Source organism: Thamnophis elegans, chromosome 16, assembly GCF_009769535.1.
Source record: "Thamnophis elegans isolate rThaEle1 chromosome 16, rThaEle1.pri, whole genome shotgun sequence".
Taxonomy (NCBI): Eukaryota; Metazoa; Chordata; class Lepidosauria; order Squamata; family Colubridae; genus Thamnophis; species Thamnophis elegans.
This window is the reverse complement of record NC_045556.1, coordinates 641,072-669,071: the sequence shown is the minus strand read 5'-3', so window position 1 is coordinate 669,071 and position 28,000 is coordinate 641,072. Positions and strand designations below refer to the sequence as shown.

Here is a 28,000-nt window from a genome sequence, read left to right as displayed (position 1 = left end):
GGCTTCGCTCGGGGAGCGGCTGCTCGCGCCTGGCACGCCTCCTAGCAACGCGGGCCTAGCCGGGCGCGGAGCCTGCGCCTAGAGTGAGCCCGCGGGCCGGGATGTGGCTGTTCCTGCGGGGCGTAGCGGCGCGGCGACTCATCGGAGGCCCTTTCCATGGCGGCGGCGGCGGTCGGTGGTCCTTGTGGCGGCTGGGCGTGGGGCTGGGCCTGGCGGCGACCGCCGTAGCCGTAGCCGGGCCGGAGAGGGACAGCGAGGAGCGGCCGCCCAGAGACGCGGGCTTCCAGAGGGCCGTCGTCCGGAGCAGGGACCTCCTCCAGCGGCTAAAGGTCGGAGGGTAGAGAGCACGTACTCTGAGCATGTACAGAGTCCCCCAAAGTGGCCTGGCGACCCCCCACTCCCCCAGTACGGTGTCCGGCTGTCCAGGCGCCGCTCATTCGCCCCGAAGCCTTTTGGGAGGGGCTGCTCGGGGCCCAGGGCCTCTGAGCATGTGCCGAGTGTCCCTCCTGGGCATGGGCTCTTGGCCTAAAGGGGCAGGGAGGGCCGAGTTTCCTTGAACAGGACCCAAAAGACGGACTGACTCCCCCCTTTCCCCTCCCTGGGGAAGCCCTTTGCAGACCCCCCCCCAATTCTCTACCCCCCTAGATGCCCCTCAGCTGCCTCCCCCCCCCTTCACCAGGTCTGGTCATGGAGGGGCTAGTGGTGGTGGGGGGTCTCGGGCTGAATGAATCCTTTGCTCCCCAGGACCAAGTGGGGGTCCCCGGCGTGGTGGTCGGCGTGTCCGTGGACGGGAAAGAGGTCTGGTCGGAAGGTGAGTCGGTGGGTTCCCTTCATTGGCACAATGGATAGCCCAGTCCGGATGGTGAGTCACCAGAAAACTCAAAGGGAAAGAAGACTTAAGAATAAAACACCACCTAGAAAAATCCGTATAAAGCAGCCGTAAAGTGAGATTTGGACATTAAGTGTGAAACCCTACTGGGTCAGGCTGGGCAGCCTCTTAGAACCCCTTTACTTCTATATTAAAAGTCACATAGACAAGAGTTGGGACTTGCAATAGAATAACAGGGACAGTTAACAGGGACAGTTGCTTAAAGGAATTGTCCCCATTCACAGGATGTTCTCGCCAACGTCCCTATGTCAAAACTGTGTGTTAAAAGTCCAAGCCACAAAGTTCAATTAAAGTTCGTTAATAACACGTAAGCCATACCTGAAACAAAAGGAGAAGTAAGACCCTCATCTCCTTATAAGGCTTTCTCCTCAAGGTAACCACTAAGAAATGAGTTAAGTGTTTCCATGTTACACTGCCTTTGAGAATGTATAAGAATGTGTGCTTCGATAATGAAGGTGGTTCAGAACTTGCAATGCTAAGCCATGGGGAGCTTCTGAACCTGGCTGCCAAATAAGCTTTTCCTGTATCCTGAGAAGTCTTAACGCCTGTCATTTTCTGCAACACGTAAACATCACAGGCACCCTTAAATGAAACTGCTCTGAAATTAAACGGGTGCTGGAACAAAAGTGTTTTGCTTGCAGGTTATATTTATAAATTAAATATAATTAAGTGGAGTGTTTCCAGCCCTACTTGCCCCGCATAATGAGGAAACATTTGGCCTATTGAGGGTGTTTGGCTTTCTAGCTTCCAGTCTTGTTTTCAGAGTTCAAGTTGCCTCTTCTATTAAATAACATGCATGCTTTTCCAAAGCAAAATTTAAATTATTGCTATATGCTAATTCTAAATTTTCTTGGTGTAATTAAGAAGTGTATTGATAATTGTTCAGCTTACATATGGTTGATCCTTATATAATATTTATGAACTGAATTTAATGGATCTAATCAGACTGGCTCAGGAGATTCCAGTCTGGTGAGGTCAAGCCGTTCCTGCTTTGCGATGCTTATTTTGGCTTGCCAGGCAGCTGGCATCCCTTAATTTTGCTTGAGGAAGTCTGGCTTGTACCACGGGTGACCTAGGATGAGATAATTCATTTGTCTTCAATTTTGTTTTTGTCTCTTCCCCCCTCCCTCACAAACAACACCCAGAGTTAATTGGTGTTTTTCTATATGTTCCTGTTGAACCAATAGAAACATCTGGGGCACATGTGTTCTTGCTTTAGAGTAATGTATATCATGCCTTTTTCTCATGCTATTTTTTTTTAATATAGTGCTGATTCTCAGTGGATCAGAGAGCTGCTCTACTTGTGCAAACTATTAGGCCAAGAAGATACGACCATTGCTGATCTTATGGGGGGGGGGGAGACCCATTGATATTTAAACCATTGGGGGCTCGGGGACATCCTTAAATAATGGGCTCCCAATTCCTTTAAAGGCATAGGTTACGCTGACTTGGAAAACCGGGTGCTCTGCAGTCCAGAGACTGTCCTACGAATTGCCAGCATTAGCAAATCTCTGACCATGGTGGCTGTGGCAAAGCTGTGGGAAGAAGGGAAGCTGGATTTAGATACTGCTGTGCAGAAGTATGTTCCGGAATTTCCTGAAAAAGAATATGAAGGTGAAAAGGTAAATAAGGCTGGTTATTCACAGCATCAGCATCAGCATCCAAAAATCTCCTTGGCCACGTTCCAGGGGTGGAAATATGTCTTTAACCTAATTTAATTATAACTCACATAGATGACATCAAAATGAATTTGGGTCTTTTAAAAATTTAGGTCACCATTACCACAAGGCTGCTTGTGTCCCATTTAAGTGGCATTCGCCACTATGAGAAGGACATTTCTAAAGTCAAAGAAGAGAAAGAAAAGGCCAACAGAAAAGCCTCAAGAACGGCAGTTTCTGCTGCGAAAGAGAAGGAAGACGGAGAGCCTGGAAAGAAGAGGGACTCGGCTAAAGGCAGGACGGAAGAGGAAGGCAAGCCGGCAAAAAGTGGGAAGAAGAAAAGGGAGTTTGAGCACGAAGAGTATTACTTGAAGGACAAATTTGAGCATGTGGTTGACTCACTGAACATCTTTCAAAATGATCCTTTATTCTTTAAACCAGGTGAGTTGCTAATCTTCATCCATCCAGACTGTAGGTGGTGGGGTCGGTTCACCCTTTGTGCTAAGCCATAGTTTGTTTGGTGCCTGCTTATTTAATAAACCATCATTAAGAAACCATTGTTGAGTGGGATTTGTGTAGCCCAGGGGTCCTCAAATCTTTTGAACAATGGACCAATTCATGGTCCCTCGCACTGTTTGGGGGGGGGGGCAGAGTGGGTGGGTGTGCTAGGTGGTCATGTGACTGTGTGGGCGTGGCCAATTTAGCAGTACTTGCTCAACCCAAGGTATCTATTTCTTTTACTTCCCCTCCCCCCAAAGGGAAAAAACAGCGCAAACTTTCTTGCCACTTGCCTAACTTCCTTACAGCAGCAGCTTCAGGCTTCTTAAAATAGGCCATGAAAAAAACAAAAAACAAACAGGATTGCCTTCAAAATATCTCCTGATGTTTCAGGTGACCACACAATAAACCAGGCTGAGAACTGCACCAATTAAGACAGCAACTAAAACCGCCAAGATGGGCATTGAGAGACATTGGAAGCAGGCGGAAGAAGGCGAGAATCAACACACAAACACACCCAGCCTCCAATGGTGAATTAAGGAGGGATAATGGTCCCCCAGGCTGTTGGGGGCTGGGCTATAGTTTGAACAAAATTCTACAAACACTGCACGTATCTTCATTTGTAGTGCAAAATACATGACATACAATATTTAAAATGAAGTACAATTTTAACCAACATAAATATACTACTAACTCAATGGGAAGTGTGGGCCTCTTTATTTGGGATTACAGGGCTAAAGGTCTTTTAAGCCTGGAGGAGGAGAATTCACAAACTGATTTACTTTTGGCCGCACTTGTGCCTGTGTATATGCACACATGAATTTCTATCAAAATTGTTCAGCAACCAATTTGGTGGATGTACTTTATATATGGGAAGAATCAAAGCAGTGGGCGAATTCTCCCTTCAGGCATTATACTGAGGTTGCATTGGAATTAGTGTTAGCCAACTTCAGCTGATTTTGAAAGTATCCGGGGCCGGATACTTTGCGCTGGCGGGCCCTAGTTTGAGGATGCCTAGCTTAGCCAATTGGGGCTCAGCTAAACCATGATGTGGTGCCATCTAAGTGTTTTGTTTTCTTATCAGAAATTACAAATAAAAATAATAGGCATTCAAATAGCAAATTAAAGGTGGAAGATGGAGCAAGCAATTTTTTTTTACTTTTAATACATAGCCCTGTACTTTTAACTATTACAAAATTTAACCTCATAAACTTTATAAAGTATACAAAAATATGCATTCTCTCTGAACAGGTAGATCCCTTCTGGAGCAGACTTAGAGTACAGACCGCATCTGAGCTTCCATTAACCTAAACTCTTGTGTCTTCTCTTTTGCTTCCTTCAAGGTAGTCAGTTTTTGTATTCGACTCACGGGTTCACTCTCCTGAGCGCTGTGGTGGAGAGAGCTTCCGACCAGAAGTTCACCGACTACATGCTGAAGATCTTTAGTGACCTGGGCATGGGATCCACAGGGTTGGATGAGAATGAGCCTCTGATATACAACAGGGCCAGGTAAATAGCCAGGCGTGTGTCCCCATCTTTGCTTCTTCCTTTCAACTGAATAGCGAGCCTCCTTCCGTTGCACGGCCAGGTGTGTGTAAAAAGAGGAAGGGTTTCTTTTGGCTCCCTGTATTGAACAGAGTTGCTTCAAAAGGACAGCTGCTCACATGTCAGATGTTTGGTGATTTTGGAATCAAACTGAGTCTCTGGGAGATTTCTTTGGAAAGCCTGTCAATCACATCATGGGTATAAGTCTCACCGTCGTCATCATTCTCTTTTAATGAAGGAATCCCATATCACCAGAGAGCACTGCCATCTTGTGGCTCTCTGCCCACAGTCAACTCCAGGGGAAAAAGACAAATCCGCTCAGAGGGAGCTCTTGAGCTGCAGGATGGCTTTTCCCAGCTGCTGAGCTCAAGAGAAAGAGAGAGGGAAAGTGAAACCTGATAGATCATCGAAGCCCTTGTCCTGAGGTTTTCATCTGAGATTTGTATTGCGTTGGTCCTCTGTTTAATTAATGAGGTTTACCTTCCTTCCAAACTGCTTGTTTTGCAATAGGATGGAGAACATCTGATACAGAGCTCTTATTCCAGCATTCCCCTGGCTGGCATGCTGCCTCCTAAGTTCTTCATTGTTGTTTTCCTACTTTTGATGAAGGCAGCCTTGGGGTAGGCTCCCTCCTTAATGTGGACCCGATGTCTGAAAGGACAGAATGCTGTTTTCCTTGTTCAGATAAGTGAGGTTGGGTGTATGAGGTTTTTCCAGATTATTAGTATGGCTTTTCTCTGCCTGGCAGAGATTATCCAGAGCAGTGTTTCTCAACCTTGGCAACTTGAAGATGTCCGGACTTCAACTCCCAGAATTCCCCAGCCAGCGAATGCTGGCTGGGGAATTCTGGGAGTTGAAGTCCGGACATCTTCAAGTTGCCAAGGTTGAGAAACACTGATCCAGAGCATTAGAATGCTGCTTATTAACTGCCCAGCACTTCTCTGTTTCGTATAATTTATTGAGTCGCCAATTGCCATTTGGGCAGGGAATTCCGTCAATCGCTACACATCAGAAATAATCCAATGGCAGAAAGCCGCTTTAGCCTAGCAAATATATGAATGGATTATTTACTTCATGCTGTGAATTCATCGAGCATCCTTGTTTCACTCCAGGTATTACATTCACAACAAAAAAGGCCATCTCGTCAACGCCCCCTACGTGGACAACTCTTACAAGTGGGCTGGTGGTGGCTTTGTGTCCACTGTGGGCGACCTTCTCAAATTTGGAAATGCCATGCTTTACAGCTACCAGCTTGGGCGGGTGAAAAACCCGGCTGCTGGACTTCTTCCTGGCTATCTCAAGCCTGACACAATAGCAATGATGTGGACCACAGTCCCAAGCACGAGAGCCTCCCAGGAGAGCGATTACGCCTATGGAATGGCCTGGGTCGTCGTAGAGAAGAAGCAGGAATATGGCCACTGCAAAGAGCTGCGACACTACACCTTCCACACTGGCGCGGCGGTAGGAGCAAGTAGCGTCCTACTTATCCTTCCTGAAGAAGGGACTGCCAGCGGTAGCTGCCTGGTCCCACCCCAAGGCGTGGTCGTCACAATTATTTGCAACATGCAGTCTGTTCACCTTGATGGCATTGCCTTAAAAATTGCAAAGGAATTTGAAAAGGACAGGTTGGAGAAGAAATGTGGAAGACTTGAGTGATTACAAGCATCTGTAGCGCAGGAGGCCCCCTCCCTCCCTGTCTCTTTCTCAAGTGGATAGTGCAGCATTTGACCACTCATGGGATAAGCAGACCTTCATTGAGGGGACGGGAATGTAGAGTTTTTCTGATTCAAATCGTGAAAGGCATTAGCCAAATACATGTGCCAATCGGACGGTCCACCTCCTCTTCTGCAAATTGTGAAGCACAGGCTGTATGCTTGGAACTTTTGCACTGCAGTGAAGATGGCTCTCGGAGAATTGCAGTCATGGACAGAGGGGGGATCTCACCTGCCAAGGTTTGGGTCTCCATGGGCTTTTGCAAGGGGGATTCCACCCAGAAGACATCTGAAAGCCAACAGTGAATGAAACTGCTTTCCCTCGTGGCTGAGGCAGTTACCGATGGAGGCCACTCTTCCAATATGCAAAATCGATGCAGAATGTCACTGCCAATACCATGAATCGGCTGTCCAAGATTACTTCAAGCCTCAGAGCGGGTGCTGGCCTTAGAATTCTGCTTGGTGGACTATTTATTTTGTAATAACTTGCTGCCAACCCGGGCATCAGATCGTGATTGCTCCATGTGATCTAATATTTGATTCCTTTAAAAAAAAAAAAAAAAAAAGAAGAAGATGAAAACGAGTGTCTTAAAACTTTTCAGGGCTGTTTACAAAGGCTGCAAATTCATGTGTGTTAAGCTCTGCTATGTAAACGGAGACTGCTGAGCAGACACGTAAATGCAAGCTGAAGACCTTTTTGTCTGGGAATTTTTTAAAACAAACTCTGCACTTTCATATTTGTATTCAAGCTGTACCTCTCATACAGGGGGTTCTTTCAGAAACTTTGTATCCCAGAATTTCCCTGGAAGTTTATTGCACTATATAAGGCGTCCATTAGATGTTTTCTGTTTTATTAAAACTATCAATTCCCTTTATATTATTTTGGAGTTAGGAAAACTAATCAACATTTTGCTGATCTTGGCGGAGAATTTTACTCTGAAATTTGTCTCAGATTTTTAGCAAGGACCCAACCTTGGTCTTGCATAAATGCTAGATTTGGATTACAATTAAAGGGACTAGTTCAGGAACTAGTGCAGAGAAGGTAGATTTTGAAGAGGGTAATCTGTTTTCTTCCTTTTCTTCCATAATGGGCGGTTAATCAGAAACACATTCTATTCCATCTTAGAAATATGGAATGATCTATTAGTGTTATTGGTTTAAGTGCCAAATAATCATATTTTCCCATGTGTTGCTTTTAAAAAGTTGGACACGTGAATGAATGAATGAATGGTAGTTAAACCCAAATTGGCTTGGGGGATCCACCAACCGCTTATGCTGCTGGTAATGTAAAGTTGTATTTAGATTTTTAAAAATCCGATTAGCTTCCCTTAATCAATAAATACTTCATAATGTTTGCACTGGTCAACTGGCTTTATCTGTTCCTTCCACTGAACAGGCTGCTTTTCTAGGAAGGGACCTAGAGCACGGAATCCGGGAGACCAAATTGCTCCTTGTATCAGAGTAACAAGACCAGATTACCTCTACAGGAAAAGGGGAAGATGATCCTCTGGTGGCATTAAGGACCTGGCAGACGGATTCAGAAAAAAGAAATGTCATGTTGGATTCATGTTTTTCATTTCAAAACGCTGGTTTTCTTTGTTTTATCCGTGGCACCACAGTCAGCCTGACGTTCAGAAAACCAGCTCAGACCCCAGATGACAGAACAGCTGGATCCTAAGAGAGTTACAATTTAAGACGTGCCGAATTCATGCCCAGCAGGGGAAGAAGAAACCCATCAGACTGTTTTACGGTAGAAAGATCTGCTTCTCCAAAGGCGCCACTGTTTGGCCCTGGCTCTGCAGGCATTTCTTCTGTCCTTCGCTGAAATAAATGGGTCTTTACAATGAGCCAAATGGCCTTCCTTGCTGGTTACTCTTAGAAGTCTTCGAGCCCCCTGGAGTCGATGCCCTCCCTCCAGCATGGCTTAAAGCAGAGGTCCCCAAAACTTGGCTACTTTAAGACTTGGGGACTTCAACTCCCAGAATTCTCCAGCCAGCAGAGCTGGTTGAAGTCCACAAGCAGAGCTGGCTGGAGAATTCTGGGAGTTGAAGTCCCCAAGTCTTAAAAGTAGCCAAGTTTGAGGACCCCCGGCTTAGAGCCTGCGACCGCTTCCCTTCGCTGCCAAAGCCGGCGAGCCTCCCCGTGCTCGGCTCAAAGGTCTTCCTTGGCAGGCGGGGATCGGGCAGTTCGGGCTCGCGTGGCACAGCGGCGGAGACCCCGCTCGTCCAGCAGCGAAGCCTGCGAAACAGCCCATCCCTTAGGGCAGTGTTTCTCAACCTTGGCGACTTTTAAGTCCTGTGGACTTCAACTCCCAGAATCCCCCAGCCAGCACAGCTGGCTGGGGAATTCTGGGAGTTGAAGTCCACAGGACTTAAAAGTCGCCAAGGTTGAGAAACGCTGCCTTAGGGAGGCCCCGCCCCTCTCGGCCTTGGCGCAGGCGCAGCGCAGGGCTGGGGGGGTGGGAAGAGCCGCCTCGGACCACAACTCCCGTCATCCCGCGGGAGCCGCCGCGTCCCGGCGCGCGCGTCCCGGCCCCGCCCCGCGCTGGCGCCCTCCCGCCCCCGCCCTCCCCTCCCCCCCCCCCCCGCCCGTCAGTCGGCGGCGAAGATGGCGAAGACCTACGACTACCTCTTCAAGCTGCTGCTGATCGGCGACTCGGGCGTGGGCAAGACCTGCCTGCTCTTCCGCTTCAGCGAGGACGCCTTCAACACCACCTTCATCTCCACCATCGGTGAGGCCGCCCCCGCCCCCCCCTCCCTCCCTCCCTCAGGCGCCGCCCGCGGGGGACTCCAACTCCCATGGCGCGCGGGAAGAGGGGCAGGGCGCCCCCCCCCACCTCCCGCTGGCCTGGAGCCTCCCCCCCCCCAGCCACCCCGCCCTCCCCGCGGGGGTCGCTGCCGCCCCCGCCTCGCTCGCCGCCCCCCCCCTTTGGCCGAGGGCAGCCTGGGGAGGGGGCGCCTGTACACCCCCCCCCGCTTCCTTCCTTCAGGGCTGAAGAGCCCCTCCGTCCGTCCCCCCCCCCGTGCCCAAAGGGGTCCCAGTCCTGGTGCTCCCCGTCGGAAAGGGAGGGACAGGTCGGGGGCGTCCTTCCCCCCCCCCCCCGTGGCGGAGAGACCCCTGCTCTCTGGTGGCCGGTCTGGGCCGGAGGGAGCCAGGTGGGGGGGCTGCCCCTCTTGGCAGGCTGTTCCCCCCACCTTTGCTCCCCCCCCCCCCGCTGCTCTGCCAACTGAAAGGACCCCCCTGGCGGCGTCTTTCGGGCAAGGGGGGCGTTGGGGAGGGGTGGCACAAACTAGTGCCCCCATCCCTCTTTGGGGTGCCACTTGTGGACGGTTGTCTTTGCCAGGCAGGCCGTCCAGGAAACGCATCTGAGCAGGCCGGGGGGTCCCTCTGGGTGGGCTTGGGGGGAGGGCCTGGTCCCCCCTCTTCTTTTTGGGGGGGGTGTTTAGGGGGATGGGGTGAGAAGGCGGGGGAGGGAGAGGTCCGAGTCACTGTGGCCTTGACCCCCATTCGGTTCCCAAAGCAACCGTTTCCAAAGAGCCCTGGTTTCTTCATCTGGGCAGGCGGCCCCAGAAGTGCCCCCGTGTCACCTTTGGTGCGCAGCCCCAGAGCCCCCGAAGCCTTTGGAGACATTGCAAATGGTAAAAGGGAGAGCATTTTCCCCGGCCAGGGGTAATGATTACTCCGTGTGTGATAAGAGAGGAGAAACTCCCTGAACTGACTTAGTTGCAGTTTGAGCTGTTTGCTTAAAGTAGAATTATTTTCTTCTTCTGCCGGATAGCTTTTATTACTTGAGCTTTTTATGTACAGGTTTTACACCTTGGGTGTTCGGTTCTTGTTTTTACTTATTTCCAATCATGGTATTGATCCACTTAGTAGTAAAACCCATCGCCCTGCACATCTTTTTTGCTGTGCTCTCAATTTATCACCGCTTTATGCCCACTTCGGGCCTACAGAGGCCAAGACCTGAAGCATCGGGGATTTGGGCTTGGTTGCTACACAGAAGCAGAGTCTTAGCAGGACCGTTCAGCTGCGCTGATCCAGAATTTGTTTTTGGGAGAAAAGGTGCAAGACGTTCATTGTTTCGGCCCCAGGTTTTATTTCAGCGATTTCAGTCTGTGTGTCATTCGTTTCAGTCCAAATAGTGAAGAGTCGATGTTCGTCTTGAAAGGATAACGCAGCCAAAGCACCAACAGAGAGGAGCAAAACGTTCAACTGACAATAGGGAATAGGTCCAACTGACCTGAGACCAGTGGTGAAATTCAGGTGTTTTACTACAGGTTCGGTGGGCGTGGCTTGGTGGGCGTGGCAGGGGAAGGATACTGCAAAATCCCCATTCCCTCCCCACTCTGGGGCCAGCCAGAGGTGGCATTTGACGGTTCTCCAAACTACTCAAAATTTCCGCTACCGGTTCTCCAGAACCTGCTGGATTTCTGCCTGAGACCTATTTTAGAAACCCCTGAAAGGGAACTTGATTGTTGTGCCAAGTAGTTCAGCTCCTCTATTGACTGGCTTCTCATGTTGCACTTCTCATGGTCTGTATTTTGACTTCGCCTGTAGCAGGAAGACCGGGCTTCAGAGCAGAACCTTTCCCAGCCTTGCCTTGTTTGCTCTGAGCTACACCACCAGATGGACCCCAAAAGAAGGTGTTGCCTCTGGGAGGGGGGTGTCTTCTCAGCAGACCCTTCAGGGAGGGAAGTCCCCAGCTGCCGTTTTAGCTTCCTCAGAGCATGGTGGCTTCCCAAAAGGCTGGCTTGAACTTCCCATCCAACATGAAAGAGAACAGTTGACTCAAGGAAAGGGTCTTCCTTTGGTTCTTGCTGAAATGTCACAGTGCTGAATGCTGAGTGTCCAAAAATTATCAGGAAATGAAAGGCGTTACAAGAAACATTGCTCAGACTGGATGTTGGAGGGTGTTAAGCAAGCATGAATTCTTTTAGCAACCAGTCCTGATCAAATGGCTTCGTGTTCTCTGACATTTTGTGGGTTTTTTAGCTTTCCTGGCATAGTGTTGGCTGGGGATATAGATAGAATATCAGCCTGTGAGCCTTCTAACCGTTGGGGCTGTTCCTGTGTGCCGTGGAAGAAAATGTTAATTACTCAGCTACGGCAAGTGGGGTTCCTGTGTGGTGAAGCCTTCTGTTCTAGCCTTTCTTCCTCTTGAATTAAACGCGTCCCCCATGCCACCAGCGCTCTCCATTCTTGTCTAAATTATCCTTAACAAAATGCGTCCCAAACCAATTAAGGTTCTGGTTGTTTTTAAATTTGGGGTGGCGGTGCATTGTCCAGATATATTTATTGTACTTGAAAATATCTCAGGCTGGTGGGGGGATTCTGGGGTTTAAATGGTCCTGGTCCAAAGTATTCCTTAGTCAACATAGGCTGCCATCAGGGGTGGAAACCCAGCATTACTGCCGGTTTGGTGCGCTCACGTTTTTGGCGCATGAGCACAGTTGCTTGTGAATAGGTCTGCGCGTGCACAGAACATTTTAAAAGGTCAAAAAAAGATCTTGCGGCGACTGGGGATCTGGATTGGAGGTGTGGTGAGCCTGCTGTCCCTACTGGCTTGGCGACCCAGTCGCCGTTTCCTCTACTGGTTCCACCGAACCGGTGGGAACCGGTAGGAACCCACCTCTGGTTGCCATGCAGTTAAACTCTTGAGAAGTTTCCTTGAAGCCAGGTTCTTCCGAGGGGACGCATAGATGGGATGTTGCATTTATTTTGTTTGTGAGAAGAGGAACCTTGAACAGAGAGAGGATGTGCGGGAAGAGCCCGTCTGCTAGAACCTTCTGGTCCTCCTCCCGAGGCAAAATCTATCGTTTGTTGCTGGGAGACATTTTGAGAAGCCTCGGCTGCTCTTGTCTCCAGGCGTGGTTTGGTTCTCGTTCTTCCTTCCAGGCTCCATTCTCCCGCCCTTGCCAACTTTGGTGGGCCGATGACCTGCAGATGTGCTGGACTACAGTTCCCATCCCCAGCCAGCATTCCATGAGCCCCGACCCCGACAACGCAGCTCTGCACGTTGCGTGGAAGGGCTGTTCTCTGCAGGCAGGATTTCACCGCTTCCTCCAGGGGAAACTCTCGCTCTTCAGCTAATCTAAAGGGGAAGTGAAACTTGACAAGATGGCCTGCAGCTCGCTTCGGAAGCTGCTTTGCTCATTGCATCTGAAAGTTGCTTGTTCAGAGAAGTTGGAAGCCTCTCCTCTCTCCAGGGAGCAACAGGCGGTTCTGTGGCTGGCAGTGGTCACCTGGCTTGGGCTGCGTGCGGGGCCGGGCTGGCTCCCTTGTGATCTGGGAGGGGTTCAGATTCAGTGCAGGAAATTGCTGACTGGGAAACAAATTTGTAATGTTTACATTCTTATCCAAGATGAAATCAGGATTCAGCAGAGTGTCCGTAATGTGGCCTGTGTGCTGAGAGGGCTTTCTTTCTCTTGGAAATGGGGCGTCTGGGTTTCATTTTTCCCAATTTAATTCTCGGCACTCTAGAGCTGGGGTTCTTAAGCTTTGGTAACTGTAAGACACGGGGACTCCAACACCCAGATTTCCCCAGCCACAAGCAAGGGATGCTGGGAGTTGAAGTCCACTCATGGTAAAGTTGCCAAGGTTGAAAAAAACAGTGCTGTAAAAAATGTATGGAGATAACAGTCCCATCTTGAGAGAAAGCAAACAAAATCAGTAATTGAGGCCTTGCTTTAGAAACACAGGTTTAATATTCTTCATGGTTAATTTAAATTTTAACAGCCCTGAACTCTTAATAGTGAACGAATATACTTATAACACAATTGTGAGTTACAGGAAGAAAAACAGCCAGTCCAATTTAATTTTGCACGAGGCTCTGATCCCACTCAGAGAACTTGCATAAATGGAAGCATCTCAGCTTTTTCGCATGTGAGAGTAGATTTGGGGGGAATCTTCTGTGCCTCCTGCAGAAAACAGCGGAATGAAAATCAAGTGGAGACCTGTCACCAAGTTTGGAAAATGTCCATCCCGCTGGCCCTTCTGGATCAAATATCTGTAGAGTTTACACCCCTCCCTCCGGGCCACACTATCAGAGTTGCTTGTGGTGCCTGAAATATCAAAAAAATACCCTATGGGAGGAGGGGGGGAAGAGGAGAAGGACTTGTTTGCAAGTGCCTATCTTGGTTTTTCAACCTACTACGACTTAACGCGTTTTAAGAGATGCTCATCCCTTTCCTAAGAGGAGCATCCTATTAGTATATGTGTGGGGGGGTGGTGGTGGATTCAGAATGATTCTGCTACCGTGCAACTTTCCCCAAATTCTGTGCCTTTGAATGAAAGGTATTCCTGCCCTGGGTTTTCCCTGCGAGGCCCGCCTGGCTTAGTCCGTGGCTGGCCTTGGGGACTCTGAGGCAGGAGTCCTGGAGGATTGTTGGCCTTTCTTTCTTCCCCGCCTTCTGGCTCTGCTTCCAGGGTGAAGCCCTGACCCCCTTTGCCTCCCCCGTTTGACAGATGCCCAGCAGCTTCATCCCCTTTAATTGGCAGATGACGCTGCCTTTGATTCTTCTGTGGGTCTCCTTTGACTGAGACAAATGGCTTGTTTAAATACTCATTAACCTTTAAGAACATTAGGCCCCTGCCTTCAATTCCTAACATCTGCTGGGTGGAAATTACCATGAGTGGCAAGGAAAGCGAGTGTGTTCCGAATAATAGGTGCAAAACGCCTGCTGTGATTCGAACACTAGGTGCTGTTTTATGGTTGTCTGGCATCTCTTAACAATTATATTCTTGTTTGATCCTAAACTCAAGTTCTGATCCTGTTTCTTGATAGCAAATACCTTCGGTTGTCTATTAACTTTGAACTACTACCGTAGGCCCTCATGCACAATAACAAGGCAGTTTTTAATCCTGCTTTTTGCCTAGAAGGTTTAAGTGCTTCAGGTAATCCGAGGTGGCCTCGCTTGAGATGCTCCAGCTGGTGAGCTGGGACTCTTGCTTCAAGGAAGGGTCTCGAGCCCTTGTCAAGCCAGAGCTGACTGTGGCTCAGGGAGGAGCTCGGCATGGCCTCTCCTGGGAGTAAAAAAAGGCAGGTTTTGAACAGGACGTGTTTCATTCTTCCAGTTTAATCACTGCTAATATGCCATTGCAAAACCACAAAACATAACTCCGTGTGTAACACTAAACTCACTTTTTGGTTGCCTGAGAAATCCGGGCAATTTCCCGCTGAGCCTCTGATGTGATCAGCCTCTCGTTAGCCTTTCTCTATCCTGTTGATAAATTTGGGCAGCTGAAGTGTGTTGATATTTGCTCTGAACATAAAAATCATTGACCCTTATCCTCTCGTTTCTGATGTGGTAGCAGACCAATTTATATTAACCATATTAAGGTAATGACCAGAGCACAGGATTCCCGTCTTAAGCAGATCCATTTGAATTTTCTTTTAGAGCCGTGGAATCTATTTTCAGAAAGGGGCTGCAGTAGGCATACAGAATCCAACGTGTTGGTTTTACTAGGATATTCAGATTCTCCGTTGTAAAACATGAAGTTTTCTTTTCTAATCTACCCGTTAAAATGAAGAATGGGGTTTGCCCTGCTCTTGTTGGGCTTGAATGAGACTGGAGAGCTGTTTGGGAGATAACAGATGAACCAACTCATCTTATTCTGACTCGGGGGGGGGGGGGGTGCTGATCCTCCAGATCAGTGTTTCTCAACCTTGTCAACTTGAAGATGTCTGGACTTCAACTCCCAGAATTCCCCAGCCAGCATTCGCTGGCTGGGGAATTCTGGGAGTTGAAGTCCGGACATCTTCAAGTTGACAAGGTTGAGAAACACTGCTCCAGATAGAAAGGATGGTGGGTCTGACTTGCTCTTCGCATTTGACCTGGAGCCCCCTCTAAAGGGGGGGAGAAGAATGCTCCATAGATGCCAAGCACAAGGGCGGCAGCAGCGTCTCTTGAAGGGAAAAGTCCTTCGCTCTGAGAAGAGAAATCGGCCGGCCCTACGAACTTCCTCTGCCTGCATTCCTCCCTGCTGATGTCAGAGTGGAATCCCGAGGCATCTGGATGGAAAGTTACTTCTTGCATGCCTGCATTTCTCTCTGAAGAACGTTCCGGCTGTTGAGAGGTCCCTGCTGCGCTGGGAGAGGGGCCCCCACAATTGTGGGGCTCATCGTTTGAAGAAGAGCCTCGCAAGGCGATGGAGAACCCGTTGGTTCCTTCGATTGGACAGCGCTCCCAGGAAGTGTCCTGTCTGGATGGGGTTCCTGGGAACGTTCTCCCACCTTTAGGAATTTGCCTGCAATGCTGCTGCTTTGGATAGCGTGAAACGCATGCCATGACTTCACCGCTGTATTCAGCAACATCGGATTTCTTCTCTGGTCTAAGTTGACAAACTAGGGTGCATGAGGGGCACCAGGTAATCCAATGCGATGCCAGGGCTTTGCCAGCCTATGTCAACGTTAAGGGCGGAGAGATCCTAAGCTCTAAGTAGGATCCCACTGCTTCCCTCTAGAAAAGTGATCCAATTCACCGTGCTCGTGCATCTGTGGCTAGCAATTGGGCCCTTCAGGCATAATCGAGAAGCGGAATTCTCAGTCTGGGACCCACAAGGATGGTCCCTCTGTCCGGAGCGCCTGCTTCTGTGGTCCAGTTTAAAGGAAACACCAGGTTTTGGAGTGCCTTGACCACGGGGGGAGGGTCTGTGCAGTCAACCCAACTCCTACGTTGGGACCGGTTTTGACGGCTACCTAGAAACCACAGATGGATCAAACATACCTCACCGGAGTAACACCTATTCTGTGGGAGCTGCATTGGCTACCAGAGCTATTAGTTACTGTGGTTAATGGGGGCGTAAGGATACAAGAATAGAACATCTGTGCCTATTTTCCCCACCCTTTATGTGCGACAGGATTAATTATGCCTTACTAAGTTTAAAGAGTTCTTTCTTTTCCATTCTTCCGTCTTCAGGAATTTGTGGTTGAGAGCCCAGTAAAGAGATCATTTGCAACTTTGGACCATAATGAGATGAGTCCTTTCCTGGGTGGTCACCCAGTTCCCTGAAGCCGTGAAGACGGTCCCAGAGCTCATGTCAGAATAACCTCCGTGGGACTTTCGTGCCTGGGGAATAAGAGGAAATGTGGGAATGGCTGTGTGGGGTGCATTGATGTATAGCAACAGGGATGGGAGCTGTGTGTCGGACTGCAGAGGGTGTGGGCTGCCTGTCTGGCCGGAGCCTCTAGTGCAGTGTTTTTCAACCTTAGCAACTTGAAGATGTCCGGACTTCAACTCGCAGAATTCCCCAGCCAGCATTCGCTGGCTGGGGAATTCTGGGAGTTGAAGTCCGGACATCTTCAAGTTGCTAAGGTTGAGAAACACTGCACTAGTGCTGCGCTGGCTGTTCCCTTAGAGTCGATCTCTATGAGAAGCCCGGTTCTTCTATCACCTGGGCCCTTTTTATATTTGGGAATGTCAAAGTTTTGCTCCCCCAGAAAATTCCAAAAAAGGGCAAATCTACCCTGGTCACATGACCACGACTCACGATGTGTTTTGCCGGTTTCTGACAAAAAAAGCCCATTCAGATGACTTGTCTGGCTTAGAAAACGCCACCTTCACTTAATGCAGTGGTTCCCAAACTTGGCAACTTTAAGACTTATGGACTTCAACTCCCAGAATTCTCCAGCCAGCTCTGCTTGTGGACTTCAACCAGCTCTGCTGGCTGGAGAATTCTGGGAGTTGAAGTCCACAAGTCTTAAAGTTGCCAAGTTTGGGAACCACTGACTTAATGGAAAGGCTCCAGAAATTCTGGTCACATGGGCACCTCAATTTGCGACCACAGTGACTTATGACACTAATTCCCAGCTCGTCTAAGGTTGTCCCTTCAAGGCTACCTGGATAAGGGAGAGGCTACCTGGTCCTTGCCACGGAGGCATTGAAATGGAAGGTGTCTTCTCGTGATGGGCTTGGTGTATTTACACCACTCTGTATCCCCCCCCCCCCAAAAAAAAGACTTGTGTGCCTCGTGCAAGACTTGTTGGGCACAGCAGGGCATGGGAAACAATATCCGGAAAGCCAGTGAAACCATCCTTTCTGTTGCGTTTAGCTTCTCGAACATAATTGAAACCAGCAAGTCATCCTTCGTGCACCTCCCTCCGTCAGACGTCAGTCGTGCCAGTCTGCTTGTCGGCGGCTGCACCTCACAAACTCTTGCCTCTTGTCACAAAGCCACAGAGCGAGGCTCCTCCCCTCCTGTCACGTCAGCCCCGTTGACGGGCGTCTTGCCGGTTGATTGGCGTGGTTTTCAGAAGAGGCCAGCCAGATCGAAAGACTGCATCCTACAAGGAGGAAACTTCCCCTTCCAGGACCTTTGCTGGGTCCTAAATTGCCTTTTAAAAAAGCGGTAATTTTCTTTGTTGATGGGCAGGCTGGGAACTGAAAGTCTATTGCAGTGTTTCTCAACCGTGGTAACTTGAAGATGTCCGGACTTCAATTCCCAGAATTCCCCAGCCAGCATTCGCTGGCTGGGGAATTCTGGGAGTTGAAGTCCGGACATCTTCAAGTGGCCAAGGTTGAGAAACACTGGTCTATTGTTTGCAGTGAAGGCCTAAGCCAGAGACGGGCAACTATGGCGATTTTATAACCTGTGGAGGTCAACTCCCAGAATCCCTGAATCAGCAGAGCTCAGTAATTCTGGGAGTTGAAGTCCACAGGTCCTAAAGTTGCCGTAATTGCCCACTATGGGGCTAAGCGGAAAGCTGTGAGTGGGGAAAGTGGGCTTTCAGCCCCAGCCAGGACAGGGACTCCCTTCCCAGCCTGGAAGTGGTGCAGGGGGGAAGGTTGAGGCTTGGGAAGCATCGGGCTCTTCCTTGACCCGCATTCCTTCCCTCAAAGCCTCTCTTTGTTCTTGTTGCAAATTCCTGCCTGTGGAATCTATTCGGGTCAGCAGTGTTCCTTTCCAGGGCTGGGGAGAGTCCTGGCTCCCCCCACTCTTCCCCCCCCCCTCGTTAACCTTGAGCTCTTTTCCAAAAAGCAGCCCTGGCACCAGAGGTGGTGGCTAGGGGGTCCGAGAGGAGCCCACCTAGGTGGCTGCAGATTGGGCGGAGGAGGCTCAAGGCAGGCCAGCCCTTTCGTGCCCCCACAGCCGCAGGGAGGGTGATGCCCTTGGGGTCATTGGTAGCTCTAAAGCTGTAGACTTGGCCGGGAAGTTCAAACGATTTTGGAAGGAGGCGAGGAAACCACTTCCGTCTTATTGCTAAGAAGGTTCATATCCTTGCCTAGCCGCCAGCAGCCCTCAAGCTCCCTTCTCTGAAAATTTCCCCTGTGCCCTCATTGCGAATGGACCTTCTGTCCCAGGAAAGCATCGAGAACAGGGCCGGCTGATGCAGGAGCCAGCGCGGAAGGCCAGCAGCTCTTCCCTTCTGGGCCTCCAAGCAGGGCCGGAGCCCAGGGGTGAAATTCAACAGGTTCTGGCAGGTTCTGGAGAACCAGTAGCGGAAATTTTGAGTAGTCCAGAGACCCAGGAAATGCCACGTCTGGCCGGGCCCAGAATGGGGATTTTGCAGTATCCTTCCGCTGCCCACCAAGCCACGGCCAGAGAACTGGTGGTAAAAAATTTGAATTTCACCGCTGCCGAACCCCTTTGGCAGTGGGATCAGCACCGGTCAGTCAGCCTCTCCCCCGTCTTCCCCTGCCTTGGCCTAATTCTGCCCCTTTTGCCCAGGGCAGGTGGGCATCCTGTTTCTCGGCCCCTGGGATGGGGAAGCCCTTGGCTCTTTGAGAGAGAGGACCCCCAACTTGTGGGGAGCCTCTGCTGTGTTTCCGCAGCGCCTGCTGTTCTGGAAGGCTTGGAAGCCATAGAGGAAACCCAGAGGCCCTTTCAATGCCTATGCATTCCTTCCGCTCCGTGGCTGCCTGTCGGATCCTTTGCGAGGACCTCAGAGTTTGGAATCGCTCCAGGAGAGGCGGCTGGCCCGGGTCTTAAGTCTTTCATTCCCCTTAAAACCAGGCCTTCTTTTGGTGCCGTGTTTCTCAACCTTGGCAACCTGAAGACCGATGGACTTCGACTCCCAGAATTCCCCAACCAGCCATGACGACGGGAATTCTGGGAGTTGGCATCCGCCTGACTTCATTGGTCGACATCAGTCCAGTGGCCCAACAGGGCATTCGGGCAGATGCCCCAATTCCGCATCTTTCTGTGGCTCTTCTGCATTTGCTTGCAGAAGGAAACGGCCGAAAGGCTCAGAATTTCAGCTCTGCTCTACGTTGGGCTGCTTCCTCTCCCCCAACGTGTGTCTTGCAACCTGCTCCTCCGGAAGCGGCCGCCAGTCAGCAGAGCTCTCCTGCTGATGGATGCAGCGGCGCACCACTTCCTGTTGCTGAAGGGAGGAAGCGCCAGTGGGTGGCTCACGACAGCCCCTTGCAGAGAGCTGCAAGCGTTAGTAAGACTTTCCATTGTCGCCCTGGAAGAGAAAGAAAGGGAGCTCCTCCGGGCCCCACGCTGGAATCCGTTCCCCGGGTTAGGGAGATATTTAAACAAGCTGAGCTCTGGGGAATCGTCCAAAATTCCTTTCGTAGCTACAAAAGTGTAGCTTCTTCCCTGTGAGTGGACAGCAACGTCTTTGTGGGGGCCACAGCTGCATCTCTGCTTAAAAGAAAAAAAAAATCCCATTTGCAAAAAAGCAGGAATGTTAGGCAAGGTGGAACTGTGGTTTAATTTGAGTTCTTTACATGCCCAGCGGAACCAGGGTTACGGTTAATTTAAATAGTGACTTTTGTTTTGAAACAGTTCATCCAGAATTCACATCATAAGGGTGGGTGGGAGATTTGAGTGGGTTTGAGCCAAGGTGGCGCAGTGGTTAAATGCAGCACTGCAGGCTACTGCTAGATCAGCAGGTCAGTGGTTCAAATCTCACCGGCTCAGGGTTGACTCAGCCTTCCATCCTTCCGAGGTGGGTAAAATGAGGACCCGGATTGTTGGGGGCAATATGCTGACTCTCTGTAAACCGCTTAGAGAGGCCTGAAAGGCCTATGAAGCGGTATATAAGTCTAATTGCTATTGCTATATTGCTATTGCTATTGCTATTTGATCCCGAGGGGGCCTCGCTTGTTCTAAGTCCTCGGGTGCAGCAAGACGGAACTCCTCTCTAACGTAACCCCCCTCCTTTTTTACTTTTTTAGGGATTGACTTTAAAATCAGAACAATAGAACTCGATGGGAAGAAAATCAAGCTGCAAATATGGTGAGTGTATCAGAAGACAACTGGCTTCCGGATGCAGGTGGGAGCTTCTGAAACGGAGGCCTTCCTTTCTGAAACTCCACGCAAAAGTGGAGGCTTAAGAGCTGGGCAACGCTGGCAGGGCATCTGGGCTGGCATAGCGAAGCCTCCTCGGGCGTGGCAGCCGCTCGGCCTTCCTGGCTGTTTGGGACTTGGTCCAAGATATACCTGGGTTTAAGGCACCATTTAATCAGCATTTAATGGAAGTCAGAGCCAGCGAGGAGAAGGTGCAGGAGGCTATCACTGGGGGGGAGGCCAAGGGATGGCCTGAGAGCTGCACTTGAGACGGGGATGTTGGCTTGTCAGACGCTCAGGTGGAGCCGGCCTTCAGTCTGCACCTGGGCTCCACGTTCTGCTCAGCCAGATGGTGGGTAGAGTTGTGTGCCGGGGGTCCAGCTGACAATCCAGCTGTTTTGAGAAAGGCACGAAGCACTGATTTCCCCTCTGCCCCCCCCCCCCCGCCTCGGTCTGACGATGCATCTTGGTTTCCAGGGACACTGCAGGCCAGGAGAGATTCCGCACCATCACAACAGCCTACTACCGAGGGGCCATGGTGAGTGTGCGCTTTCAGGCTGGCCTTTGGAACAGGTCACCTGAGCTCACCCTGCTGCGGCCCTTTTTCCACGCCAAGCCAACCCCTCGTGGGTCTGCTCAGGAGGGGCCGAGTCTGGAGCCTTTCCCAGCCCTTCCCCCCCCCCCCCCCAAGGCCAGAGAGCAAAGCGGAGGTTTCACAAGCAGCAGAATTGGCAGGACGGGAACTGCGAGGGACCTGTGACTGGGGAGGTTGTTGCGTGACTTTCCCTCTGGCCAAATAGGGGAAGTGGCAGAGGAGCACAGCAAAAAGAGCCAGAAGTGGCTGAGGCAGAAGTGGGGTCTCCAGAGGAGGCCATTGAAGTGGGTGGGTGGGCCTGGACGTATTTGGGAGGGGGAAAGAGGCCCTTCTGCCTTCTTTCTCCATCAGCCTGGCCTCCTCTTATTTCTGGAAAGCCGGGTGGGTTTTGGGGGGGAAGACAGACCCCGAGCCATGGGCTGTGCCGATGGGCAGGGTGGGCTCTATGGAGGCCAGGCCTTTCCAGCTGCAGCTGAAGGAGCACCAGAGGAGGGGAAGCATTCTGCTGCTGCCCTTCTGGGCGTCTTGCCAGGGTCCCAGGCTGAGCCCGAGAGGCCAAACTAGGCCTTTGATGAAGAAGCTGCAACAGAAGGAAAGGAGGCGGTGGCTGCCTCTGAAGGCTTCCCATTTGCCATGAACATCCCAGTTAAGAAGCACAGAGACCCCCAGTTGACCCGGGGGTGGGGGTGAAGGAGGAGCCCTGTTTTAATGGCCACAGGAAGACGTATTGTGGCCACTGCGGAATGATGACGGCTGCACTCTTTCCTTTCCCCCCAGGGGATAATGCTGGTTTATGATATCACCAACGAAAAGTCTTTTGACAATATTAAAAACTGGATCAGGAACATAGAAGAGGTAGGTGGGCCTGGAAGGGGAAGAGACGTGGGGGTGTTCTCGGGGGTCCCACGTAAAGAAGGCGCAGGAGGGCTGGGGGCAGAAACGGATGGAGAGACGAGCTGAGGACCCCCAGTGTGGAGCAGAGCTAAAACAAGGCCAAAGGGGGACCCGGAGCTTGTGCCTGCAGCTTCTCCGCGCATCAATCAGCTCCCATTGTTCCATTTTTCCTCCTTGAGTCACGGCCCTCCAGATTTCCTCCCCTGTTGGCAGGAGTCCTGCTCCGTTTTGGGCTGGGGCCTCGCGGGTTTCCTCTGCTCCTCCGATGGCCGAAGCTTTGTTTAGCCCTCAGTGCAGCCTGAGAGCAGACTTTTAAGAGGGTGGGCTTTGCACAGCTCAGCCTCCAGGAAGACAGTCCGGGGCTCCCTCCCTCCTTCCCTCTTCTTAACTCGGTTGCTCCTCCCTTCGCCCAGCACGCTTCTTCGGATGTGGAGAGGATGATTCTGGGCAACAAATCTGACATGAATGACAAAAGGCAAGTTTCGAAGGAGAAAGGAGAAAAGGTAAATCTTGTGAAAACAGAGTTTCTGATATCGGAGCTGCCTTTTTCTTGGCGGGGGGGTGGGGGGCATCAGGGGGGTTTCGGCACCACCTTTCCCGACTACCAAATGGGATGAACTTTCTTGAACTGCGGCCTTTTCATAAGCCTAGTTGGAGAGGGGCTGCCAGAGAGCAACACACGTGGCCCGGGTTTGTCTCCAGAGGTGGTTTGGCGGATGATAGGTTTCCCAGTTCCCCAGCTGAAGAACGCGAGAGCTTCAGGGGTCAAAACGTGCAACTCCCCATTTATGAAATTGCTGAATCTGACCCACTGCTTGTTGGGATCTTCCTATTGCAGTTAGCAATTGACTATGGCATCAAATTTCTGGAAACCAGTGCAAAGTCCAGCATCAACGTGGAAGAGGTGAGCATCACGTAGGTGCCAGCAGGGGTTGGACCTGCAGCCATGAAGCTGATGTCTCAGAGAGAGAGGGGGGAGCGGGAAGCCCCCCCCCCACTTCTCCCTCCCAAGCATTTCAAGGCCTCCTTGCTGCCGCTTATTTGTGGAAAGTCTGTCGCTCTGTGGCAAGGACTCGATTCAGCCCCTCTTGGCCTCTTCAGGGAAAAGGGGGCAGTGCCCATGTCACCTGGTAGCCTCAAGGACTGGCACAAAGGTATTGCCCCCCCCCCCCAAGGTTTTGCTTTGTCCTTTGAGGGCAGAAAGCAGATCCCCCAACTCTTCTGCAGCTCTTCTGCCCACTGGGATAATTGTACATGTCCCCCTTGGCCCTCCTTCGCAACCCCCTCCGTGGGTAAATCTTTGCCACCCCTTTCTGGGAAGGTTGGGGTGCCAGCCAGGGGTATTTGGCAAAAAAGAGGTTTGGATTCTGGATTGGGATTCATAGCTCAAAATTTGAGAAAGGCCCTTGAAGCATAATAGCTGCCTTCCCCTAAAGGGCTTCATTCCCCACTCCGAAGGAATTGAAGTCCGCTGGAGTTAGGCAGCTGCCGGTTTAAATTTAATAAATAATTTCATGCATCATTTGATCTCCTGGATCTCATCAGATCTCTCCTCTTCCTTCCAGGCTTTCTTCACCCTCGCACGGGACATTATGACAAAGCTCAACAAAAAAATGGTTGGTTTCTCTTGGTACTAAGCTCTCCTGGTTAGCTTCTGCCCTTTGTGGGGGCTGAGGGGGGTTGCTGGCCTAGGCAGCTCAGGGGTGGCTTCCCAGCCAGCGGAGGTTTCCCCCCAAGGGGCGGCTGGGGAGGGACTGAGAGCATTGAATGGGCCGATCACAGCCTCCCCTCCCGCTGCCTAGCAAGGAAAGAGGACACGAGTGCAAAACGCACATCGCAGGGTGCAGCCCAGCCACAGGCAAAATTAACAGGCAAAAGCTAAGAGCAGTTGGGAAGGCAAAGGTTTGTTTGATCAACGATTGGGACAATAAAACGCCAGACCACAAAATGGCATTACAGTAATAAAGCATAATAAACAAGTATTTCAAGCTACGTAAAATTCTAATGGGAATTAAAATTACACAGAAGCCATAAAATCAATGGACGTCGTGACATGTTTACATGAAAGAAACCCCATTGTCCTCTATTGCGTATCTGTAAGCTGTAAACTGATAAAGGTGATACCCCAGCTTGAGGTTGACAGCCCATCATCCCCTTTCAGCACCTACGTCCGCTTTATTTATTCAGTGGGCGTATTTGAAGCACTTTGCAGGGGTATCCGAGGGAGGTCAGAGAGTCCCCTGAGGCAGCCCAGGATTGCCAGCCGGGGAATCCGAACTCGGGGCCTTTGGAGGCTCTTAGCAGCCCTTTCGCTCTTCTGATCCGCCTGTGGAAATCGTGGCTTTCCTTCCTCTTTGCCCAGAACATCCTTTAGAGTTTGAAGGGGAGGATCAGGGCGAAGCTCTTGCAGAGTCCCCGGGCGAGATCTCCTGCACGGCCCTCCTTCAAACGGGGCAAGCCTGGCTGCCTGAGCTCTGCCTTCCTCCTCCCGCTTCAGGCCAAGGATTGTGTCCTTTTGATTTCCCCAAGTGTCCCAGGCTGACCGGTGAACAAACACAAACCCGTCGCTTTTCCCCTGCTCTGTGGAACTAAAGCGCGTAGATTTGTTTTCCTGACTGTTCCCCGACCTGCCAGAGAATCCCGAAGGCCACGTCCAGAATCCCCGTGCAGGAAGCCTAATTAAGCGGGCCTTCCTCCTGCCCAACTGGGACTTACATAAGCATTTTCCATGCCTGTTTTCCTCCTAACGCCATCCGACGTCTGCTTCGGTGCTTTCGGAACCCCTGGCGCTTTTCACGATTTCATGTGAATTGTAGGAAAAGGGGAAAGTTTATCAATAGAGTTTAAAAAGAAGCCTACCAGTGATCCCTTGCATTCCCAGCGCCCCCGTTTCCCCTGAGCCCCCTCCTCTTGGTAACCCTGCCTCCTTTCTGTCCTTGCCTCTCCCCCCAGAACGACAGCATTTCGGCAGGTGCGAGCGGGCCAGTGAAGATCACGGAGAACCGGTCGAAGAAGAGCAGCTTCTTCCGATGCTCGCTGCTTTGATGAACTCCTCCTAAGAGACTGCAGCATACCTAGAACAAAAAAAATACCTTTTCCTGCTTCTCTGACAGCACAGGCCCCCCCAGCCTCAGAGCTGTCACCGCCCGGCTGCTGCTGAGGGCTCTGCTTGGACCACTTTGGACGGGCTGAACCGAGAGAAGGGATGGGACTCTCTCTCTCTCCCCCGTTGGCGGCCATCGCCAGCCTCCCTGCCCCTCCGAGACATGGAAGCTGAGAGACTCCCACCTGCCGGAGCTCCCTTCTCCCTTCCTTCCTTCCTTCCTTCCTTCCTTCCTTCCTTCCTTCCTTCCTTCCTTCCACTGCCTGCTTCAAAAACTGCTGAGTATTTCCTCTGCACATCCCTGTCAGTCCTTGGCTGAGGGTTAAGGCCGGGTTGTTAGAGGCCCAGGGAAGTTGGTTGGGGGCTGGTCTTGGAGCCCTCCTTGCAGGCTTGGGCCGTTTCTTTTTTCCCTTTCCAGCGACCGCAGGCCTCTTGGTTCATGAAGGGCTGATCCTGCCCACCCCGGGGACAGCTGGGGGGGGGGGCTCTAGGGCTGGGCTGGGGGGCTCTGCTATCTGAGACGGCAGCCACCCTCCTGCCCTCCTTTGCCTGCAGATTGTTGACCTGTAGTCCAGGAGGGAGGCTGGCTGGAAGACACACACACACACACACACAGCTCCCTGGCCTTGGAAGGGGAACTGCTCCTGGCGGGAAAGAGGGGTACACGCAGGGTGGGCACTTGTTCTGGATCTTTTCCCCCAGGGCTGCCAATACACAATGCCCCCATAATGTGGAGGTGGGAAACCCAAAAGCCTTGAAAGCTCCTGTGGGGCTCGGAGGGTTTAACAAATGCAGAGTCCCGTGCAGGTCAAGACGCGTGTGCTTCTCTGACGGCAGGATGCCCCCTTCCTGGGTCCTGAGAGTCCCCCTCGCCCTTCCCCGCAGGTCCCTCCTTCCTTCACCTGGCTCTGCCAAAGCCCAGGGGTCTCTTTCTTGGGGCATCCAGTTGAACCCAGGACCCGGTTTTCCTCCCTTCATGAAGGGGGGGGGCTCTGAGGGCCGAGAGAGGACGCCCGCCTGGCAGGTGCGGAAGGAAGCGAGGACTCGGCGAGGACTTTCCTGGGTCCCAAAGACCCCCGTCTCTGAAGCCGCGACCACGGAAGCTGAGCTGCCTTTTCCTTTCAGGGCAACCGGACTCCTCTCTAACAGGTGGTGCTTTTTCTTTTATTGACGTGCCAAACCAACACTCTGCGTGGAGCGACTCCTGGTTCCTCCCCTGGGAAGCGCCACTCTCTCCACCTGACAGTATTTCATTCCTGAGCACTGAGTCTTATTTGAGCCGTCCGGGCGATCCTTGCTGTCTTCAGCTCCTCCGTCGGGCCCTCCAGAAACAAGATCCTTGCGTGGTTCAGCACGGGGGCAGGGTCCAGCCTCCCCCCCACTTCATCCCGAGGGGTGCAAAGCGCTTTGAGGTGGGGGGGCTGCACCCCCAGGGCATTCCCTCCCCCTCCCAAGTCCCTCCTGATTGTAGACCCCCCCTCGACATTGTGAAACCCAGACAGTCGTGCCCGTTGCGTGTTTCCTTCCCTCGGCTTTCCTCTTGGTCTCCTTTTCTTCCCTATCTCGGGTTCTGCCAAGCAACGCTTCGTCTCTGAGGAGGTTCCCTCGGGAGAGCCTGCAACTAAGTCGAAATGTTATAAAGTGCTTTTTGAAGCAGCAGCATATTGGGGTATCTACTCTGTTTTATTTTAAAAAAATGCTATTTTCTTACTTCTAGCTGTGCTACAGTGTACATAATTTGAGTTAAGACCATAGGAAATCCACTTTTAAGCTTGGTGTTGTAAAGTTAACACACATTTAACTTACCTTTCTAATGTTAAAAGTTTAGGTTTTGTTCCTGTCGGTTGTTTAACGACAGAATTATTTCTTCCCTGCTGGATTTATTTTTATTTTTTGGGGGGAAGAGGCCGCCACCTGAAAACCACCTCCTTCTTCAGGGAAAAGGGCGGCCTCTGCAGCCACAGGAGGCCCGGGGCGCCTGCCGACTTTCCTTCCCCGGGGCTCCAGGGCAGGGGGGGCTTGTGGAGAGAGGCCTCTCACGTTGCCATTCTCCCCTCTGGCTGCTCCAGATGTGCCGGGCTGCTCTTCCCATCACTCGGGGTCAGCTGCAGCAAAGCAGGCCTGATGGGCGGCCAGTGCAAAGGCCTTGGGGCAGAGCGAGCGGTTGCGAAGGCTCTTGCCAGGCGGCCAAGAGTGGTGGTGGGGTCGCCCTCCCCTCCTTGGCTTGAGCAGAGCAGGCCCTTTGCAAAGCGGGGGTCCTCAGAAGCCAGACCTCCCTCGTTTTGAGCACCGAAGACCCCCCTGGAGTGACTCCCTGCCTGTTGGACTGGGGCCTGGACTTCGGGGTGGGGGGAGGCCCTTGGACCTTGCTCCCCATAAGATCCAAATGTGACGTTCCCTTCCCCTGTTCCTGGCTTCCTGTCCTGGGGAGAGAAGGCGGCCTTGTCCTTTCACCACCCCCTTCCTCTCCCCCATTTTAGGGGTTTTTAAGTATTACCTGCCCAGTTCCACCTTCAGGCTCCTGTGCTGCACGTGAGATCAGAAGAAGAAACCTCTGTATAATACTTGTATAATACTTGCCAGCTTTTTTTTTAAATAAATGGGGTATGTACATGTACCAAGTGCCTTCACCACGTCTTATTTTCAGATGGGAAAGAATAAAAGCATCATGATGGGCAGCCGCCTCGGTATGCTGCCCTGGGTGTGTCTGTCACTCATTCGGTTAGCGCTGGGCGAGGCGTTGAACGGCAATTAAAATGGACAAAGGGTTTGGTAATTAGAGATGCTCCGAAATGAAAACGTCCTAAGGTTGATTATACTTTGCATTGGTACTGCCCTATTCTAACATTAACCGTTTAATTAATTTTTTTA

At 51.3% G+C, this 28,000-nt stretch overlaps 2 protein-coding genes across 2 annotated transcripts; both read left to right on the top strand.

The window, feature by feature from the left end:
• Position 1: 1 nt before the first annotated feature.
• LACTB (lactamase beta) lies at positions 2-6,871 on the top strand. Its single transcript, XM_032233317.1, has 6 exons — positions 2-329; positions 745-811; positions 2,321-2,511; positions 2,661-2,988; positions 4,389-4,554; positions 5,703-6,871. The coding sequence occupies exons 1-6, from the start codon at positions 102-104 to the stop codon at positions 6,244-6,246; spliced, it is 1,524 nt and encodes a 507-aa protein (XP_032089208.1). The 5' UTR covers positions 2-101; the 3' UTR covers positions 6,247-6,871.
• Positions 6,872-8,866: 1,995 nt separating this feature from the next.
• On the top strand, positions 8,867-27,746 carry RAB8B (RAB8B, member RAS oncogene family). Its single transcript, XM_032232873.1, has 8 exons — positions 8,867-9,033; positions 20,426-20,486; positions 21,015-21,075; positions 21,910-21,987; positions 22,440-22,529; positions 22,865-22,930; positions 23,592-23,642; positions 24,979-27,746. Exons 1-8 carry the CDS (start codon positions 8,910-8,912, stop codon positions 25,069-25,071), a joined length of 624 nt encoding a protein of 207 aa, XP_032088764.1. The 5' UTR covers positions 8,867-8,909; the 3' UTR covers positions 25,072-27,746.
• The last annotated feature ends 254 nt before the right edge of the window (positions 27,747-28,000 follow it).

Coding starts and splice junctions, on each gene's coding strand:
- LACTB (XM_032233317.1), top strand. CDS start 102: ATGTGGCTGTTCCTGCGGGGCGTAGCGGCGCGGCGACTCATCGGAGGC. Junction 2,989..4,388: donor TCCTTTATTCTTTAAACCAG/GTGAGTTGCTAA, acceptor GCTTCCTTCAAG/GTAGTCAGTTTTTGTATTCG. Junction 4,555..5,702: donor CTGATATACAACAGGGCCAG/GTAAATAGCCAG, acceptor GTTTCACTCCAG/GTATTACATTCACAACAAAA.
- RAB8B (XM_032232873.1), top strand. CDS start 8,910: ATGGCGAAGACCTACGACTACCTCTTCAAGCTGCTGCTGATCGGCGAC. Junction 20,487..21,014: donor AAAATCAAGCTGCAAATATG/GTGAGTGTATCA, acceptor CTTGGTTTCCAG/GGACACTGCAGGCCAGGAGA. Junction 21,076..21,909: donor CCTACTACCGAGGGGCCATG/GTGAGTGTGCGC, acceptor CTTTCCCCCCAG/GGGATAATGCTGGTTTATGA.